The sequence below is a fragment of the Mytilus galloprovincialis genome, chromosome 8 (assembly GCF_965363235.1).
Source record: "Mytilus galloprovincialis chromosome 8, xbMytGall1.hap1.1, whole genome shotgun sequence".
Taxonomy (NCBI): domain Eukaryota; kingdom Metazoa; phylum Mollusca; class Bivalvia; order Mytilida; family Mytilidae; genus Mytilus; species Mytilus galloprovincialis.
This window is the reverse complement of record NC_134845.1, coordinates 48,454,318-48,476,930: the sequence shown is the minus strand read 5'-3', so window position 1 is coordinate 48,476,930 and position 22,613 is coordinate 48,454,318. Positions and strand designations below refer to the sequence as shown.

Sequence of the window (22,613 nt, the reverse complement as noted above, 5' to 3'; positions counted from 1 at the left end):
CTAAAGATTCAGAAGAGGCGAAAAACATAAATATTTGCCGGTAGTTATTTATAGATTGATCACATGACGTTACAAGATGGAGGAGGTGGATAAAATTGTTATTCACTCTCTAAATGTGATCGGATGGTAAAAACAACCTTTAACACTCTCTATACTATCCCCAAATTCGTCTTCATTTCAAACTATATTTAGCAATTCTAATTGCGTTGTCTAGTTATCCAATTTTACATTTAAATGAAATATTACAAAGTCAAAGTGTTCTATACAACACCTCTGTGAGAAAGCACTTTTTATAGGGGAAAATTGTGTGACATTACAATTTTTTAATCTTTAAATATAAGGCTAGGTGGCAAGTTCTGCAATTATGTATAATCAATATCCATGATGTAGTGAAACACCATTTCTAAATTGGTCTATTGTGTCTATATATATCCTAATCAACCTGAACATGCATGAACTATTTGCCACTGGACATTAAATGAACATCAATTAATTAATCGCTATCAACATGCATTCATACATCAGCCACTGATACAACATTACACATCACAATTTACTAATAACTTTTAACAACAAAAAGACGAATAAACTGGTCGTAGTGTTGAACCCAGTATTTTTAAACAGTACCACTGGTATTGAAATACATGTAGTACTATTTCCCTTAAATCATGAAAATAATGTAGCAATACATTTATAATACATTATCATGATTATGTTATAAAATCTATTTGGACAGGACCATGGGAAAAAATATAACACCATGGTTCTTTAAAGAACACTGTTAAACACCTCTATAGGTGTATTTTGCAAACATGGCATATTCCTTTACAAAAATTACAACTCATGTTTCTATTCTGTCATATTTTTTCCTGCTTTTAGTGATTTGGACGAAGACATCCAGAGTTTGAGACAGTTTAGTACAGAATTAATTGTGTCGTCTGCTATACGTTGTCTCAAAGTAATTAACAATGAAGTCGACCTTCCAAACTCCCTACCAAGTGGAATGTCTGCTAGATTCAGAACAGGAACCAGTTTGGCATCTATTATACAGGTATACATGCTTCTATTACTGTGAGTGAAAAAAAAGACATCATCACATATTTGACACAAGAAAATCAGATGTCTTTTTTTTGTTTAATTGAGTTTTTTTTCTTCTCCTTTTAGTTTTATTTGTGCTATACATGTAGAGGGGAAATAAAAGTGAAGGCGATCACTTCAACATGGAATATTTACAAGTTAATGTTTCCGTTCTGAAAAAATACAATGACTTAGACATAAGTAAAGAATTAATTGTGTCCTCTAATTTTATTATTTGTTGATATTTGATATATAAAAGCAAAATAAAATCAAATTAAAGCTTTGTAATATTGTCTTCTTTATCAGATTTATTAAAGTACTAGTACTCAAAATATCAAATTTGTGCTTGTCATTATATCAAAGCCAAATAACTTTCAAGTATTTTCATCTAGAGTTACTGGTCTTTCTCTTTTAAATTTTTATCAGTTGTTTGTTTTATGTAGCCTTTTTTAAAGAAATACTTTCTTTCCAGGAACTTGGATACAAAGGAGAAATTGGTTACCAGACATTTTTATATTCCAATGAAACAGAAATTAGAAAAGTGTTCATGTTTCTCATTGATAAACTGCCTAAAGATAAAGTTGAAACAGAAGAGGAACCATTAGGTTTGATATTCTATTTATTGATTTAGTCAGGTTTCTCACTTAGGTGAGCCCATGAGTCCTGGACAAAATCTGTTTGGACTCATCATTTTCAAAACTTGTTAATCAAAAGATGCATCAAAATTGTAAAATGTTGCACCAACTGAGCACATATATCAATTTATAGCAAAAGTTAAAAAATAATTAATAAAATTAAAATTTGATGTCATTTCCTTGCCCTTTTTAGCTCACCTGGCCCGAGGGGGCCAAGTGAGCTTTTCCTATCACTTGGCGTCCGGCGTCGTCGTCCGTCGTCTGTCGTCCGTCGTCCATCGTCGTTAACTTTTACAAAAATCTTCTCCTCTGAAACTACTGGGCCAAATTAAGCCAAACTTGGCCACAATCATCATTTGGGTATCTAGTTTAAAAAATGTGTGGTGTGACCCACCCAACCAACCAAGATGGCCGCCATGGCTAAAAATAGAACATAGGGGTAAAATGCAGTTTTTGGCTTATAACTCAAAAACCAAAGCATTTAGAGCAAATCTGACACGGGGTAAAATTGTTTATCAGGTCAAGATCTATCTGCCCTCAAATTTTCAGATGAATCCGACAACCCGTTATTGGGTTGCTGCCCCTGAACTGGTAATTTTAGGGAATTTTTGCTGTTTTTGGCTATTATCTTGAATATTATTATAGATAGAGATAAACTGTAATCAGCAATAATGTTCAGCAAAGTAAGATTTACAAATAAGTCAACATGACCAAAATGGTCAGTTGACCCCTTTAGGAGTTATTGACCTTTATAGTCAATTTTTAACCATTTTTCGTAAATCTTAGTAATCTTTTACAAAAATCTTCTCCTCTGAAACTACTGGGCCAAATTAATCCAAACTTGGCCACAATCATCTTTGGGATATCTAGTTTAAAAAATGCGTGGCATGACCCGGCCAACCAACCAAGATGGCCGCCATGGCTAAAAATAGAACATAGGGGTAAAATGCAGTTTTTAGCTTATAACTCAAAAACCAAAGCATTTAGAGCAAATCTGACATGCAGTTAAAGTGTTTATAAGGTCAAGAAATTTTCAGAAGAATCGGACAACCTGTTGTTGGGTTACTGCCCCTGAATTGGTAATTTTAAGGAAATTTTGCTGTTTTTGGTTATTATCTTGAATATTATTATAGATAGAGATAAACTGTAAACAGCAATAATGTTCAGCAAAGTAAGATTTACAAATAAGTCAGCATGACCAAAATGGTCAATTGACCCCTTAAGGAGTTATTACCCTTTATAGTTAATTTTTAACATTTTTCATAAATTTTTGTAAATTTGTAGAAAATATTTTCCACTTTAATTACTGGGCCAAGTTCATTATAGACAGAGATAATTGTAGCAACAAGAATGTTCAGTAAAGTAAGATCTACAAACACATCACTATCACCAAAACACAATTATGTCATGAATTTATTCGTGTCCATTATTTAATATGCACAAGACCAAGGTGAGCGACACAGGCTTTTTAGAGCCTCTAGTTATGTCATGTAGACTTTTATTATATATAGATATAATATCATAAATCAATAAAATTTCATCTTCTCACTTCTAGACTCACCATGGCCAAAATTTACGAATCACTGGACTTTAAAATTCTTAGTGAGAAAACCTGATATTAGAGGGTCTGGATGAGGTTTACAGATAAGAGAACAAAGGGCTTGATCTGCAAAATATAGAACAAAAATAATAAGAGATAAATGGAATGATACCCCCAATCAAGAACCTAATTTAAAAAAAAAAATCCATTCTCATTCAAACATCATGACATTAAATATTTTGTGAACAGAATGTTCATATCAAAATTTCAGAGAATTAAAAGTTTTAGTTTTCAGTAAAAAATTTGTTGGACCTAGTAAACGTCCAGTGAACAATCAAGCCATCTTTTAATAACAATATTGAATTACCACGGTTTACAAAGCCATCTTTAAATTACAATATTGAATTACCACGGTTTACAAAGCCATCTTTTAATTACAATATTGAATTACCACGGTTTACAAAGCCATCTTTAAATTACAATATTGAATTACCACGGTTTACAAAGCCATCTTTAAATTACAATATTGAATTACCACGGTTTCATACCTGTCAACCTGTGACGATGAAAATGCAGGTCATGACCTGCATTGAAGAATCAAATCTCAGGTCATAACGTGTACAAACTTTTTCGAGCTGAATTTCAGTATTTATGGTACATTTTGTTATAATGTATATCAAAGATACCAAAACATCAATGCATGTTCACTTGGTTAAGTCATTTTAAATCTTATTTATTATTATTTCATTACACTTTTAAAGATTTTTATAAACTTGTGTATCACAGTTTTATGTTCTTTACTTTTTGTCATCATCTAAAATTTATTTTTGTATTGTAATTTTAAAATGAGACCACTAGCCTTTAATCATACCATGTAGGGGTATTACATGTAGGAACATTCATCCATCAATTAACAAGGAAATTAGACTATGATAAAATATAGTAATACAGTTAAAGGAAGTATAAATGTAAAAAATAATTTTCAACTTTTTTTTTAAAATTGTATAAAGGTATAAAAATAATGAAAAGTAATTTTTAATATATGTATTTGAATTTTATATTATAAGGATTTAATCTTTTTCACCCATAAAACGTAAATATAAGGAATAATTTTGAATGGTGACAAATAAGGGGAAGTAACTCTTAGTTGAAATATCTTTGTAAAACAACAGGGCAATTTATTTACGACTTAAAGCTAAGGTAATTGGTGTTAATCATCAGTGTGTTTGACACCAAAGCTGTCAAGTGAAGCCATGCACTTAATGGGTCACTTAATTTGACAGTTTACATAGCTAGATGAACTGCATGTTCATGGAAGAATTACGAATTTGCCGGTATTTCAAAGGAATATTACTTATGAAAATCAATCTCAAGGCTAAGAAATACGGGTGAAATCGGGTCATTTTTGGAATTTCCGGGTTATTTCAATGACCCGGCGGGTGATCCGGGTGATCCCTCAGAATTGTGAAAATCTCGGGTCACACCCGCAGAATCCGGGTCAGTTGACAGGTATGCGGTTTACAAAGCCATCTTTAAATTACAATATTGAATTACCACGGTTTACAAAGCCATCTTTAAATTACAATATTGAATTACCACGGTTTACAAAGCCATCTTTAAATTACAATATTGAATTACCACGGTTTACAAAGCCATCTTTAAATTACAATATTGAATTACCACGGTTTACAAAGCCATCTTTAAATTACAATATTGAATTACCACGGTTTACAAAGCCATCTTTAAATTACAATATTGAATTACCACGCTTTACAACTTTTTTATTCTTTTGCCACTTGCTGATATTAGTATTTTTTTTACACTTTTTAACACAAGTTGTTTCTTTTTGCCAATTGTAGTCTGTTTCTCAACTGGACCAAAAGGCTGTTCCCTGAAATTTTGAGAGAGGTTTCTAGTAATTTTAATGAATATACTATAAGTAGATTTTTTAAAGCTTCTGAAAAGATTAATTGTAAAAAAAAGTTTAAAAAAACTGATTACATGAATTAGGCACAGCTTGTTAATGAAAATGGTATGACCCTTTAAAGGGAACTCTTTCAAACGAATCTGTAAATTCAGGATACAATTATGGAATTGGCAAAAAGACCATTCTCGATATTATGTTCTATAAAAATATTTCCAGTTCTCTTAATATATATACATGTATTATATAAATAGAAATTGGTAATTTTATTATTTCTTGTGTTTAGGTGCTTCTGCATTATTGCAAAGAACAATATCTGCCTCTGTAGCAAGATATCTCGACTCTCCGTGGGTGCCTCCATATTTAAAGAGCAAAAATATAACATGGAGAGGAAAACCTCCAGTCTGGCAAAAAGAGGTAAGGATTATTTGGACTGTATTGTACGAAATGTATGACATATGTTTTTATAATTGGCTGTTATAAACATTTTCACAGGTTGAAAACCACAATTGCAATGTTTGTATTTGAAGAGATCCTTTTATGTGTATCTCATGTGATTTCATGAAACAGGCCTTATTAAAAACCAATTCATGCGAGCATACTTTCTACTTGTGTCAAAAAGTGATTTATGATGGAAAGTAAACATTTAGTATATAGCTCTTTTTCTGCATTTATTTGCTTTATTAACTTGTTTGACATTATTATCTTATTATGTAGATCTTAGAATGTATTTTTGTGCATGTCTTGTATATATGGTATGGTGTAGTTGATTAAGAAAAACACTTTATCATATGATTTGTAGTTTCTCTAATTTTTGTTCTATTTTCACATTTCCTGACTGGTGTGAGAAAAATATTTATTACATTGGTTGCAATGAATTACATTGATTTCCCAGTTAGATAAAAACCGATAATTTCACATGTGAAATAAACGTGGTTATTTCACTCTCTGACGTCATACAACAATAGGCGTTGTCAAGACGTCGATAACGTCGGATCAAAACAAATTGTCAATGCGTAGGAAAAAGATATAGTTCCTTACATTTTGTAAATTAATTTCATTAAAAAAAAGCCATTTGCCAATGTAATAAAAAGAAAAACTAATCGCCGTATTTGAATATCAAAAATAAGACAACTTGTGACTGAACGCCGCTATGGATTAAACTCTTGCTGCGCACTCGTTTAATCCATGCGTCGTTCGGTCACGCGTTGTCTTATTTTTTATATTCAAATACGGCGATTAGTTATACTATAATTCTCCTCACTAGTGAAAAATTTGTTCTCGGCAAATGATTGATCTCGAAATTTGATTATGACGTCAAAATGTTTTGTTTTCTTCAAAATTTTCCTATTGTGACGTCATGAAAAAAGGCGACCTTGCCTGATGACGTCGCATATAAAGAACACAAGTTTCTGAAAATCTTTGAAAAAGAATGATTAAAGTCATCAGAGAAACAGATTCCGACACTATAACTCGTGTATTACGATATTTCTCCACTCTCGACAGTTAAATTTAATTATTTAAAATGCTCAGCAAGCCTCGCGCTTTAAATAATAAAATTTAACGGTCTCGAGTGGAGAAATATCGTAATACACTTGTTGCAGTGTAGGAATCTATATTTCTTTATTATAAAAGATTCCTAAAAAATATACAAATTTTGTAGTTGCAAAAACCTGTTGTTTTTAAAAGGTTCCTGATATTATCAATTTTTTTTTATTACCCTGTGTTTTAATATTTCTATTTTAGGGTGCTTTATCTGCCTGTAAATATCATTCCTGCCATGTAAGGTCTCCACATGGTATGGGGGACCTAACAAAGAAAATATCAAAAGGTAAGATAAAAAAATCATTGTCAAGGAAACCTAACAACAATAAAATTCATAAGGTTTGATCCAATATCATGGAATATGATCAAGATTTTAAGTGATTGCAATATTGAAATAAGAGGATACAGAGATTATTTACATGACACAAATGTAAAGTTTATAACATTTCATGTAACAATTGATATGTCAAAGTATGTTTAGTTTAAAGTGGTTCTAATACTACAGGGAGATAACTCTGTAAAAAGCTGCTGAATGTCTACATCAAGTTGTTAAGGAAGTATTAAGCTTCTCGATGATCAAAATTGGTGTTTGTCAAACTGCTATATAGCCAATGAAAAATTTTCTGTCGATAAAGTGTGTGATTCTAATTTCTGTAATTTTTATATATTTGTCAATGGTCGCATTAAGTATTTTGTCAAAATTTTATGAAAATTGAATGAGCCATATTAATTCTAATCAAGAAGTTTGGTACCTCCGTAAGTCTACTATAAGTTTTCCTTACAAAAATGTAACATTTGTTTGTAGAAGTAAGATCCTATTATTCTGAAAGTCTTCCATACATTACCAATCAAACTATACATCACTGTGATACAGCGCCATCTGTCATGGAGGATTTGGCCTCAGAACTAACTGCACAACAAGAATGGGAAAATGAATGGAATACAATTGGTCTTCCTTCAAGACTCTCAGAACAGGTACTTTACAATCCTTTAAGAGATTTTCGAGAGTATCAAATTTTGTTAAACAAAAATTCAGTCTTACTTTACTCACATGTCATATTTGGTGTCAAACATGTCCAATGAAACTGAGGGAAACTTTCAATTGTATCATAACCTTTTACCCTCTAGATATATGAAATAAAAAAGAAAATGAAATATATACATTCATTATTAAATTAATATTTATTGATTGGTAAAGTTACAATATGTTTAAGAGAGTTATCTCTTGAAAAACTGGTTATTTGATTTTATGTAGTCCATATTTGGTTTATATATTAGTTTTAGGCCATAAAAAAGAATAGGTTTGTTTGCCCAAACCCTACCTACCCAAAAAAAGCTGCCTACCGGTACTCAAATTCTTTTATTGTCCTGATTTGAAGATTTTTTTTTTTAATCAGATAGGCATGAAGACTAATAAACATCCGATATGTAAATTTCTTTAAATAAAAAAAAAAAGAAAATGCCTACCTACCTACCTATCCACTGTCTCAACCTTAGGTAGGGTTTGGGCAAACCAAAATATTTTTAATTGTGGCCTTAGAGATGATTGTTCTCTGGATTCATTGTGACCATACATGTCATACATGTACATGTGTTTGTGAAATAGAACTTTATGAATTTGAAAAGAAGTTTAATTATTTATGCCAAAGTAAAGCATAAAACCTTGAGGTTTTATTACCCATGAACATGTACTTCACATTTATTTCACCCTCTTGCTATTTTTTTATTAAAAAAAAGGGGGAAACATAATGACTCTGATCAACTCTGATGAAAGTGGAAACTTGACTAGCTCCAAAGTTATATAAATTTTTAGTAAATATGTTTCGCTTTTCAAGTTCATTTTAATTTTCAATTTAGGAATACAGAGCCAGGAAAAGACAAAGAATACAGAAAAGATTGAAAGACAATTTAAGGTCAGATGTTCAGAGGAGTGGAGATTTAACTTCATCAAAATCTGCCATGGACCTACAACAGATGATAGATGCAATGGGTAACAGATCATCTGGTTCTGCAAAGACTAAAGGGTCAAGGTTTACACATACTGAACAACTTATTTATGGAAAGGTATGCTATTTAAAAATGACATTTATGCTGTTATGTAAGATAGATTAGTTTACTTTTTTTAAATGTATTTTTTTCTAAATCATTTCTTAATAATTAAAGTTGTTTCATTATGTCTAAATGTTCTTTCTATTTATGATTGACAGTTTGATTTGTAGCTGACCATTAAAAAGTTAATGAGTTATCTCCCTTCCTTTTCATGATGTTACTTTATTTATTTCCCTGAAAATTAGAATAAAGTCACACCTTTATTCACAACAGGAATTTCAGTTGAAAATATGTATATATATATATATTTTGTAGTAATTGATGTCTTTAATTCCTAACCTTATGATCCTTGGCTTCAATATAGAAATATATGTTTAATAAAACAATTGTACACCCATATTATGAAGCTACAAAAGATGCACTGATTTTGAACATTTCATAGTAAAAAAAAGACAGAAAATCTAAAGAATTATTCAACAATAAAATTTTAACCTTTTAGATACTCAACAAGAACTGTTATTATAGGGTTACAGTTGTTGTCTTGTAAACAAGTGCTATCTTTATTTTTATCCAATAAGACTGCCACCGTACAATGAAACTTGCAATCATTTATCTAACACCTAATTGCTATTCTGAATTGTAATTTTCAGGATGAAGAGAAGACATTATCACAGATACAGAAACCTGATATAGATAAAGGTCATACAGAGGAGGTAAGAAACTAACGGGGAATAGAGCAGGTATCAGTGGTATAAATAGAAATTGGTAATTTTATTATTTCTTGGTACTCTAGGTATATATGTTTGCAATTTTGTACAGGCTAAAACCATGTTTAAGAAATATTTTGTACATGTTATAACAAGTATGAGGTACTTTTGTACATGTTATAAATTGTATTTTTGCATTGTACAAATTATAACCTGTACAAAATTTTTGTACATGTTATAAACTGTACAATATCGCAACTTGTACATGACATATATATCACTACATAAAGTGTTTAAATAATATAGAGAGTGGAAATTTGGAATTTGTCATAGATGCAACAGCCCAACCAAAGAACAGAATACAGCCAAAGGCCACCAATGGGTCTTTAACACAGAAAATCCCACACTTTGAGGCGGGCTTCAGCTAGGCTCTAAACAAAAATGTGTACTAGTTCAGTAAAAATGGAAGTACACTAATCTTCAGAACATATAAATAAGCTTAAATGTAAAAACATAAAGATTCAAATTGGAAACTAAACAACACTTGAAGTGGAACTGTTAAATGGTCTGCATTAACCATAAATGATCAGGCTTTCTGAAATGTATACATCATAATGAAATTACTTTATTATTGTTAATTCCTATTAAGGTGGTACTCAACACATTAACTAGAATTAATTTGGCTTGTTTAATTTTCATAAAATTTTGACAAAGTATTTACTTTGACCATTTGACAAAAATATAAAAATTTCAAAAAATTTTAACCAACTGTTTTTATCAGAAAAATTACACTGGTTAATATTCCCTAAACAACACAACGTAATTAAAACGTTTAGCTGATTTTACAGAGTTATCTCCCTGTAGTGTTAGGTACCACCTTAAATGGTGAATCTTCTGATAAAATGGTGAATTTAGATAGAAGTTTCTTGTTGAAGTGCTTGGAATTTGTGTTGTCTTGATTGTTTGTACTCCCATCATTGTCTGTTTGTACCTGGAATAATCATGTTTTAACTGATGTGCAAATATTACTTCAATATACCTCATTTGAATTCCATATACTCTCATCTTTATTGTATTATTTAGCTTTGTTAACCAACGATAGACAGATAATGTTCTTTAATTTTAGGAACTCCAAAAAGAAAGAGAAGAGGATATAGAAAATATAAAAACAGAATATAACAATTTAATATCAAAAATAGACAATTTAGAACTTGAATCTAAAAAGCTTACAGCTTCAATGAAACAAATGGAAGATCAAATGTCAACACTATTACAACAGAACCAAGATAAAGAAGAGTCTTATAAAGTCAAGAAACGCACACTGGATTTGTTACCTGATGCTGAAAATAATATTACCAAAATACAGGTAAAGAAATGAAAAACAGAATTAATGCCTGTAGGGAACTGACACTAAAATAGCATAGATCATGGCAAGAACAAGTAATTTCTTCAATGACAATGAAATGCATTCCCCAGCTTTAACCACACTCTGAAATAAAAAATTAAACCATACAAACAAAAACACCATAGTTTAAATGCACCATAAAATACTACTTTTACCATAAATTTATCAAATTGATAATCTTTTATGTAATTTATACAAGCATGATGTGAAAAACAATGTCAATAAGTAAGTTAATGTTACCATTTCACAAAGTTTAAGCTCTTTAATTCAAAACCAGATTTTTATATTTTTAACAGTCAGTTGTAGATAGTAGTGCACAACGACTGGTAACCTTAGCTAATCAATGGGAGAAACACAGAGCACCATTGATAGAACAGTACAGGGAACTTAAAGATCTTAACTCAAAGAAAGAGGTAAATTAATTGTAAATAGAGATGTTAATAAACTTTTTCATTTGGAAGGAGATGAAACTGATAAACATTCATTTGAGTGCATGAATGTACATTTATAATCTTTTATGGGTTGTCAATTGCATGCCACAACTATTTGCTATTTTATTGATTGATATTAAGTCAATTATCATTAATTCTGTTTAAGAGTGATACATTGTGGATAATTGTAAATGCGGAGTTCTAAATATTGCTTTTTCATTGTTTAAGGTCAAGGATCAGTAAATGACCAGTCCATAGATTTTTTTTAAATTTTCAACTCAATTATATATTGAAAATATACATCAGAAAATGTAAAAAAAAAGTATATGTCACTGACTTCGTTTTCGAGAAAAATCCGTTTTTAAAATGGTCCGATAGGGCACTAAATTACGTTGAATATATAGGGAAAATCAATATTTTTCTTCAACAATTTTCGGTTTCCTGAATAAATCACATGAACCGCTCCATAGAATATTTTTAAAAATTAATATGTTCTTTCTCTTTGTCTTGCAAATTAGATGATGCTTTAAAAAAATATTCGTTTTCCCTGTAGAAGCGACGCAAACTCAACATTTTGGCAAAAAAAAATCAAAAATCTTGACGTCGTCACTTTTATTACATAACGTCATGCTAATAATTTCCAACGTTCTTCGTGTTGATTATGCACGATGAATATTTGTTTTGTATTGATAGATTCTTTTTATCATATTAAAGAGTCTGGATAATTATCATTGGTTTTTATTTTGTATTACCAGTATTCTATATTCTTTATATTTTAGCACCCCATTATTCTCTTTTCTTTATTTTCTGTTTTTGCTCTTTATTCTGCAATTTTTGCCCGTAATTCTGTATTCCGTAAACCCTAAATCAGACGGTCTTTTATAGACACTTATTTTAAAGAAAATTTAATGTTGAAAAAAACCAATATGTTCATTACCAATATGTACATGTTGAAGAAAAATATTAATTTAGACAAAAATACTTTGTTAGTACATACATGTAAAAAATAGTAAAAACATAAAAATAGATTTAATCATTCCTATTATGGCTTGATTTAATAAAAGATAAGATTGAAGCAATATTTTTTTAAAACTGAAAGTGGGGGGGGGGGGGGTCATATTGTCTTACCCTTGTCCATCTGTCCGTCCGTCCGCCCTTCCGCCCTTCCGTCCCATTATGGATATACATATCTTCCTATATCTATATAGTTTTTCCGCACAACTCCTCATACAGTTTAAATCCTAGGAAGTTTTCACTTTGATGTAAGTTTGTACAAAAATACTAAAGGTGTGCATGTTTTCAGGGTTTTGATTTTTAATATTATTTGCTCTTATGGGAGATAGTTGAACTTTTCATTTTTGGGTAACCAATTCGTAAATCTCTTCGACTATCTTGCATGTCATCTGTTTGCATTATTTCTCCTTTCCGATATATATGATTTAGCCACTTAAAACCGGTAACTTTAGCAGCGGGACATGTAATAGCTTGTTTTTGGTACTATATCACGACAGAACGTATTCTGTCCATATACTGCTGCATAACATGGCATATATAAACAACATTATATCAGATTCTACAAATTCTTGAAACAGTGGTGTGCGGTTATAAATACATCTGCAAGTTAACAGAAAAACATGCATACAAACTGACATCTTTTTTTTATGTGTATACAAATTATTGTATACAAGTCTATAGAAATGTTAAAGTTCTGGCTCCAACAGTGTTCAAGGGTATGCTCGAAGCATATACAGAACCAGTACATGATACACAACATGCGACAAAAAAGGGGGGTAGTAATAACAGAAAACTAAATTAAACTAAGGCTTTGATTGATTTAAACCTCAATAAAAATGGAAGTTAAAGGAACAGGAAAAAATGAATAAATTGCAATACTTACAACATCCTTTAAATTGACCAGTGATATTTTTTTTTTATCACAGAACACACCGAGATAATCCAACGATTATACTATAAGAGTCTGCATGAAGTGTGAACCTAAATGTTCTTTACCTTTAAATATAACGCTTATTCTATTAAATCCTCAAAAAAAATAATTGTAAAATTCTTCTATAATAAAATTATATCTTTAATCTCTACATGTTTCTTGTCTGTGATATGTATTACATTCAATTATTATTTTATTTTCCATTGTTATTCTTTATAATTTTGCAAACTTTATTTCTTTTGTTCAATTTTTACATTAGCCAGTATCCTTTATTCTAAATCCCCCTTTTAGATCTAATAATATGTGACAATAAATTAATGTGTTTCTGTCTCTGAATTTCGCTTTCTCTCGAGACTTTGTCTTTATAGTAAGGTGATACATCGTGTAAAACATTTACAAAATAACTAAAGATACGGAGGTTTAGACATGACATAAAAACAGATGTACATATTAATGTTTAACTGGCTACCAGAATCCCCCTAACAACAAAAAACACAGACTGGAAATTGTATGTTTTGTTATAGTCCATCTTCACAAATGCATATCATCATCGATGTCTTTTCCTTTTGATTTTGATTTTTTTTTTGCCTGGCTGTTGTCTTATTGAAGTACTGACTACTTACGGGATTGTCATTTTACTTTATGTACAGAAAGTGTGTGTGCATATTTTTTTTAGTAGATTTTAGTATAGATATAGTAGTAGTATGATATAGACATGATCGATAGAATATCGTTCTCGACCCTCAAGTTATTCAGTGAAATAGAATTGAAAACTGTTCTATTCTATATTCAAGTTGAGATGCTACTTTCAGGGTACATGTCTCTATTCTGCCTGGTTTTGTTGTCTGGTTGTTGTTTTATTGAAGTACTGACTACTTACGAAATTTTCATTTTACTTTAAGTACAGAAAGTGTGTGTGCATATTTGTTTTTAGTAGATATATAGTAGTAGATAATGATCTAGACATGATCGATAGACTTGCAGGGTACATGTCTATTTTTTATTCGGTTAATTTTTTTACCTATACAGGCTATATTACAATTTCCTTGAGGAGAAAACTATAGGAATCAATACAAAGGAAAAAAATTTAAGGATCCACTGAATGTTCTTTTATTCCGAGAATATACCAGGTTTAACGCTTCAAACAATATACTTTTTATACATGCATCTATTTAAAGATTTCTGTTCTATTTTTAACCTCGAAATTGCGGACGTGAAAGAAAACACCATAACAAAAAACAAAAACGTGGAATGCAAAATGTAGTGATGGGTTCATAATCGCGAAACATCACTTATGTCAATAATTTAGTTGTTATAATCCAAAAAAATATATGCTGTATAAATATTAAATGATTGTTGCAACCTAGGAGAACTTCAAGGTTAATTAATTTAAATGTAAAATCGTTTTGTGTCAACTGTTGTCGTTGACTAACTGCTTGACACAGCTGAGAATTTATGACCAGTATATTTATGTAGTTCATTTCCTTTTCTTAAATTTTAAAGGTTTTTACTTATTCCGACTGGCGTTCATTTACTGTTACTTGACCTTAAGGTAAACCAAGAATTCAAGTGTACAAGAAAATACAAATTTTCCAATGAACTTGCATAAATAATTTGTCATAATTACAGACTCAAAATTTCAGGTGAAAAACATGTCTTTTAATTCACAGAATTTGGTAACCATAAAAATAAAGGAATCTGCAGTATGATTTGTTGATTTATACATATGTGAGGGGGGATAGGACCTTTATCAGGACTCCGGGATTGGGTGTTTTTAAGCTCGGGATTTCGGGATTGACCCTTTCGGGATCCGGGAATTCTTTTTCTCGGATTTCGGGACCTCGGGATTTCGTATTTTTAAGCCCGGGATTTCGGGATTTCGTGTTTTTAAGATCAGGACCCCTCCTATCCTCCCTCATATGTATGTACAATATTTTGCTTGAATTAAAAGAACATACTCTATGATGAAAATTTAATTATTTGAAGGGACCATTATTGCTATTATTGATATATATTGTATTACTTTTTAGTCTGAAGCAGAGAAGAAGTTAGAAGAGATAAAAGCATTCCGATCAAAAATGAAAGAAGTGGCAGATGATGCTAGACAGAAAGAGGAGTTACAAAAACAATTGGTCAGTGCTTGTACCTCATCAAGAGCAGATTAGGTGTTCAAGGAAAGGAGCTCCATAATTGTCCATAATTGTGAAAGAAAAAAAACCATAATTTTTAAGAAGTTTCAGCCATAAAAAAGTACATAAAGCATGCCTTTATCTACCATTGTTTAAAATCAAAGATTATACTACCTAAAAATAATTCATGTATACAAAAAATGGCATCTAAATAAAATTTATATTTTTTAAAGTTAAAGGGGCACTAGCTACGATATATAAAAAAAATAAAGTATGATTTTTTTTTAGATCGATCATTAATCAAATTGGAATAATGAAATAATAATTTGCTTTTAGCAATCAATTTGCTTTAATTTTGTTAAAATAAGCGATTAAACATAATATTTAACTCATTCACTTGCAAGTGAATTAGTCGACCTCATTCTAACCGGTATTCATGTGAACTTCAAGTTAACCCCTAGCTAGAGATTGACAACGCATGCATTGTACGTGTACTGGTTATTTAAAGAAAAAGAATGTCAACAATGAAAGTGAAACTACGGTAAATCATTTGATTACTAATTCGATGCACATAAAATCATTCTTATACGGTTAAAAACAATGAGAAACATCTATTTTTAATCTATAAAATAAAATCAAACAGACCTATAAAAATCCAATTGCACGTGTTGGTTTAATCTATTCGTATCTTTATTTTTGTTTACATCGCTTATATGGTCATCTGAGGTCAAATCGATAGTTAATTAGATGGCGTCTGGACTAAAATACACACGAAACGAACCTATATATTATCTACCCCATGCTCTGTAAACTGTTTATTTTAGACTTTTGATAGTTTGGATAAATGTTTTACATTGTTATAAACCAAATATGAGAATTTGAGTCAAATCGGTTACAATGAATTTGACAGCTAGTGCCCCTTTAACTGTTTCATCTAATTGTTTTTGTATTTATAGATAGCAGAATATGAGAGAATGACAAAAGATGTCAACAGGTCAGCTTATACAAAACGAATCATGGAGATTGTGTCAAATATCAAAAAACAAAAAGACGGCATTAACCAGGTATAAAGTCTAAAATACATTAGTTAATGGTATAAAGTACAGTATATTGCTCATCACATATGCATTGCAGATGCTTCTTAAATTGAATAGGTGTTAAATGCCTTATCTGTGGCTTAAACAAAGTTTATTTACCCTCATCTATTTGAATGGATGAAGTCCACTTTTTTTTCAGACTTTTGTAAAGGTCAATATTTTTTTGGGAAAAAAAACCATTTATATTCTACGGTTGCAGTCTCTTTTTATGATACATTAAAGGGTTATCAACTTTCATGGCTTTGATCTATAACATATTTCAATGAATAAAGGTTCATTTAAAAATAAATCTTATACGTATATATATGTAAACTGTATTTATTTCATTGTTATTGAAGAAATTATTCTTTCTTGCCATGCTCTATTCTCATTTATACATCTATTATAATATATTGAAATATTGTGCTTATTTTAAACATTATTGAGACATTAACTTAACATCACAAATTTAACAAACATAAACTGATTTTGAGAAGTAGGACAGGAATAAAAGTGTTTGTAAGGATTTTGGGTAAAGAATTAACTCACTTAATATATTATTTTCCATTAATCCCTTCTGCAGAACCTATATCTATGTTATCTTCTTATGCAATACATCCCATTGAAAAAAAATAGACCACTTTTGAGTTTGTCCTTTACAGGAAAAAACTTGTCAATTATGCGCGCCTTTATGATGTCATTTACCAGATAGAGGGGAATGCCTGTATCCCTGCACTATTAAGGTTCATCAAGTGTCTTAGTGATCATCATTGTGCAGGATAAACTAGAAATAATGTTTGTTCTGTAGGTACTTTATCACAATTCCCTAATGACAGCAGTTTTGATTGTAAATTGTGAGAATTCAATTTGCCGAATAATTCAGCAATATAGCATCCTAGTTTTCCAACCACTCTCTCAACATGGGAACAAAAGTAACGATGCTCCTAAATGCACAAGTGATGTTCACTAAAACCAAAGTTTTTGATGGAAATGCATCGAACTCGAAAATTGTCTATTGGGTTACATTGACCTACATTTTAATTTTGCTTGACCTTGATAAAAAAAAATGTTTGGGTAATATTAATTGATTTTTTAGCTCACCTGGCCCGAAGGGCCAAGTGAGCTATTCCCATCACTTTGCGTCCGGCGTCCGTCGTCCGTCGTCGTCCATCGTCCGTCGTCGTTAACTTTTACAAAAATCTTCTCCTCTGAAACTACTGGGCCAAATCAAACCAAACTTGGCCACAATCATCATTGGGGTATCTAGTTTAAAAAATGTGTGGCGTGACCCGGTCAACCAACCAAGATGGCCGCCACAGCTAAAAATAGAACATAGGGGTAAAATGCAGTTTTTGGCTTATAACTCAAAAACCAAAGCATTTAGAGCAAATCTGACATGGGGTAAAAATGTTTATCAGGTCAAGATCTATCTGCCCTGAAATTTTCAGATGAATCGGTCAATCGGTTGTTGGGTTGCTGCCCCTGAATTGGTAATTTTGAGGAAATTTTGCTGTTTTTGGTTATTATCTTGAATATTATTATAGATAGAGGTAAACTGTAAACAGCAATAATGTTCAGCAAAGTAAGATCTACAAATAAGTCAACATGACCAAAATGGTCAGTTGACCCGTTTAGGAGTTATTGCCCTTTATAGTCAATTTTTAACCATTTTTCGTTAATAAAAGTAATCTTTTACAAAAATCTTCTCCTCTGAAACTACTGGGCCAAATTAATCCAAACTTGGCCACAATCGTCTTTGGGGTATCTAGTTTAAAAAATGTGTGGCATGAATTGGTCAACCAACCAAGATGGCCGCCACGGCTAAAAATAGAACAAAGGGGTAAAATGCAGTTTTTGGCTTATAACTCAAAAACCAAAGCATTTTGAGGAAATCTGACATGGGATAAAAATGTTTATCAGGTCAAGATCTATCTGCTCTGAAATTTTCAGATGAATCGGTCAATCGGTTGTTGGGTTGCTGCCCCTGAATTGGTAATTTTGAGGAAATTTTGCTGTTTTTGGTTATTATCTTGAATATTATTATAGATAGAGATAAACTGTAAACAGCAATAATGTTCAGCAAAGTAAGATCTACAAATAAGTCAACATGACCAAAATGGTCAGTTGACCCGTTTAGGAGTTATTGCCCTTTATAGTCAATTTTTAACCATTTTTCGTAAATTAAAGTAATCTTTTACAAAAATCTTCTCCTCTGAAACTACTGGGCCAAATTAATCCAAACTTGGCCACAATCATCTTTGGGGTATCTAGTTTAAAAAATGTGTGGCATGACCTGGTCAACCAACCAAGATGGCCGCCACCGCTAAAAATAGAACATAGGGGTAAAATGCAGTTTTTGGCTTATAACTCAAAAACCAAAGCATTTTGAGGAAATCTGACATGGAATAAAAATGTTTATCAGGTCAAGATCTATCTGCCCTGAAATTTTCAGATGAATCGGTCAATCGGTTGTTGGGTTGCTGCCCCTGAGTTGGTAATTTTGAGGAAATTTTGCTGTTTTTGGTTATTATCTTGAATATTATTATAGATAGAGATAAATTGTAAACAGCAATAATGTTCAGCAAAGTAAGATCTACAAATAAGTCAACATGACCAAAATGGTCAGTTGACCCCTTAAGGAGTTATTGCCCTTTATAGTCAATTTTTAACAATTTTCATTAATTTGGTAAATTTATGTAAATTTTTACCAAATATAGTTCTCTGTTACTAATGGGCAAAGTTCATTATAGATATAATTGTAAGAAGCAAAATCGTTCAGTAAAGAAAGAACTTCAAACACATCACCATCACCAAAATACAATTTTGTCATGAATCCATTTGTGTCCTTTGTTTAATATGCACATAGACCAAGGTGAGCGACACAGGCTCTTTAGAGCCTCTAGTTATTTCCTACTGATGTATTTTTTTTATGCTATAGACCACATATTAGATAAGTATTTAATACACAGTTGGAATTTAACAAATAACTTAGTATATGTCCTTCATGTTTCTACCTCTCCCAAATTGTTAGGAAGACTATCATTATCATTATGTTTATTCCTAGGTATTGGTAGACACCAGATCAGTACAGAAAGAAATCAACATGTTGTCTGGTAAACTGGATCGAACATTTACTGTTACAGATGAACTTATATTCAGGGTAAGTTTGTTATTATAGTGTTCTGATATTTCATAGAATTGCCTCTGTTACCTCAAGTAGCATGTTTACCTTAAGTGTGGGAGATTGCAAATACCCAGACTATGGAACAAGGAAGACTTGAAAATTGCAATTTTCAGCTTCTTTGCTAAACACACAATTTTTTATTGATGAATAGTTTATTTTCACACTTATTTAATGCATAGGTAATTATTGCAAATTATAGCAGCTATATATTTAGAAAAATATAATGCCTAGATATATCTGGTTTTGATTTATAAAGAGTTCAACTGACACATGGTGTGATGGGATTCTGGGTAGTAACAAATTGAGAACAATACATACATTTGGTTGTAGATAAGGCTTTATGTCAATCTCTGTCAGTGATAATCCAATTAGGTTTAAAAGTTATTGATTTGTGTTTCTTATTAACAGGATGCTAAAAAGGATGAATCTGTGAAGAAAGCATACAGGAATTTAGCAGCATTACATGAGGTATATCTTTAAAACAAGGAAATTTTATTAATAGGATTTTAGCATTACTGGTTATTGACATTTTTAGCTTTTCACTTTTAATGAACCAACTTATTCTCCTGGATACTTTATTTTGCATTTAACCCTTTCTGAGGGGGAAGACAGGGGGGTACCCTTTTCCCTTCTCCCACCCCTCTTCTCCTTTCTCCTATCCCGTTCTCCTTTCTCCCATTAGAATAAAACATCTCCTTTTGAGATATTTTTTCTTGAAATATTAGAAATTTTTTTAAAAGGAGAGATATTTTATTTTTTCTCCTTTCTCCAACTTTTTCTCCTTTCTCCCAGCCTTCCTCTCCTTTCTCCTACCCCCTTTCTCCTTTCTCCCACCCCCTTTCTCCTTTCTCCTACCCCCTTTCTCCCTGTCTCTCTTACCCCTGTCCTCCCCCTCCTTTCTTGTCCACTTTGCAGCTATTTTATCTCATAATATTCTTACTTACATTATGGTGTTAAATACCGAAAGATTCAATTTTTACATATTTGCTACTATTTATATTCACATTAATTTGCTACTAATGAAAGTTTCAAACATAAATCGCTCTCAAAAATATGTTTGTTTACAGTATATGGTGTAACTCCTTGGAGTCACCAACAACAATCTCTGTATTTGTCTTTATAACTAAAAAGAACCTAAAAATAGTTTGTAATTCTTGTTATTCCATCTTGAATCTATATTGATTCCTATTATAATATTCCTCTAAACAAACATGGTCATTAACAGATATATTTATTCACAGAATTTTGAACAGCTTATTCAAACAGTTACACAAACTGGTACGATTATGAGAGAGATAAGAGAATTAGAGGACCAGGTACGAGTTATTTTTTTTCTCTCATTTAAAACAGTACTAAATACAGTGTAAAATTGCCCCTCAGAATCTAATTGACTATTGATGAACCAACAGTCACATCATTTAAAAAAAATCTGATTTGTCAATTAGTATATATGTTAATTGTGTTCTTTTGATAAAATCATATCTAATTGTGATTCTGCAGCTGTTAAAGCTACTTAATAATTATGATTTAAATATGATTTCAACAAAAGTTATGAAAAGTACATATTCTTTACTATTACTGATAGAGAGTCATTCTTCCAGACCAAAGGGATATGTCTAAACCAGGTATTAAGTTCAACATTCTTTTCAATTAAAAAAAAAAATCACAAAAAAAACTTTTCTGAGGAAAATTCAAAAACAGAAAGTCCATATAAATTAAATGGCAAAATCAAAAGCTCATCCACATCAAAACGAAAAGATAACAACTGTCATATTCCTAATGTAGAAAATGGTGTATTAAACTTATGTTGGATAAGTCTAGTTAATTACAAATGCTGCCTGAAAAAAAAGTTTCAATTTTTTTTATAAAATGCAAGTTTTTATATTTTCAAAATTCTATCCTGTCACAATTTTTACAATATTTAGAATATCACAAAATATATTAGGAGCCTGTAATTCTGTGGTTGTGGTTTGTTTATGTGTTACATATTTGTTTTTTGTTCATTTTTTTTACAAAAATAAGGTCGTTAGTTTTCTCGTTTGAATTGTTTTACATTGTCTTATTGGGGCCTTTTATAGCCGACTATGTGGTATGGGCTTTGCTCATTGTTGAAGGCCGTACGGTGACCTATAGTTGTTAATGTCTGTGTCATTTTGGTCTTTTGTGGATAGTCTTCTCATTGGCAATCATACCACATCTTCTTTTTTTATATAAATGAGGAATTTGCAGTTATTTCAGCATGTCTATGATCAAGGTGTTCGTTTGTTAAATTCCTGTTCTATTTTCTTTTTCAGATTGAACATGAGAGTAAGAGTAAGGTGTTAACCAATCTAGAAAAGATCACGTCTGATTACCAACAAATGAAGAAAGAAAATTCTACAATGGCCACTAAATTTAAACAGCAGAAATCTTGATAGATAATGATTTAGCATACCATGTGCCAAAACAGAAGAGACACAAAGAATCAATGCTTCCATCAATTGAAAGTCTGTAATGGTTGAATAGAATAATACTCTGATGACATATTAAAAGAATTTTGTTCGTTGAATCATGTCTGCTTTTTGAAAATTTTGTAGACTCTTTGAGAAGCATATTATGAAATAATTTGTGTATTCACTTTCTTATTTGTTATATAATTATATTTTCAAAATGAGATATCCTCATATCCAACCTGTGTTTATGTTTAGACCATGATTAAAATATTTCTAGATTCCATGTAACTTTATAAAACAACTTTTTAACATTAAGCTAACAAAAGATCTATTTTTAGCTCACCTGTCCCAAAGGGACAAGTGAGCTTATGCCATCACTTGGCGTCCGTTGTCGTCCGTCGTCTGTCGTCTGTCGTCTGTCGTCTGTCGTCCGTCGTCTGTCGTCGTCTGTCGTCGTAAACTATTTCAAGAATCTTCTCCTCTGAAACTACTGGGCCAAATACTTTCAAACTTTAACTGAATGTTCCTTAGGGT

At 31.1% G+C, this 22,613-nt stretch overlaps 1 protein-coding gene across 1 annotated transcript; it reads left to right on the top strand.

Annotated features, from left to right (window-relative positions):
* Positions 1-49: 49 nt before the first annotated feature.
* On the top strand, positions 50-22,362 carry LOC143042099 (coiled-coil domain-containing protein 22 homolog). The gene is made up of 16 exons (XM_076214346.1): positions 50-126; positions 880-1,051; positions 1,550-1,682; positions 5,463-5,593; positions 6,923-7,007; positions 7,527-7,696; positions 8,579-8,785; positions 9,421-9,483; positions 10,604-10,843; positions 11,179-11,295; positions 15,289-15,390; positions 16,344-16,451; positions 19,528-19,623; positions 20,056-20,115; positions 20,889-20,963; positions 21,942-22,362. Exons 1-16 carry the CDS (start codon positions 77-79, stop codon positions 22,059-22,061), a joined length of 1,929 nt encoding a protein of 642 aa, XP_076070461.1. The 5' UTR covers positions 50-76; the 3' UTR covers positions 22,062-22,362.
* Positions 22,363-22,613: the final 251 nt, after the last annotated feature.

Bases quoted from the DNA above. Each gene is read 5' to 3' on its own strand.
- LOC143042099 (XM_076214346.1), top strand. From the start codon at position 77: ATGGAGGAGGTGGATAAAATTGTTATTCACTCTCTAAATGTGATCGGA. The intron at 5,594-6,922 runs GTAAGGATTATT...TTTCTATTTTAG, and splicing joins CTCCAGTCTGGCAAAAAGAG to GGTGCTTTATCTGCCTGTAA. The intron at 8,786-9,420 runs GTATGCTATTTA...TGTAATTTTCAG, and splicing joins AACAACTTATTTATGGAAAG to GATGAAGAGAAGACATTATC.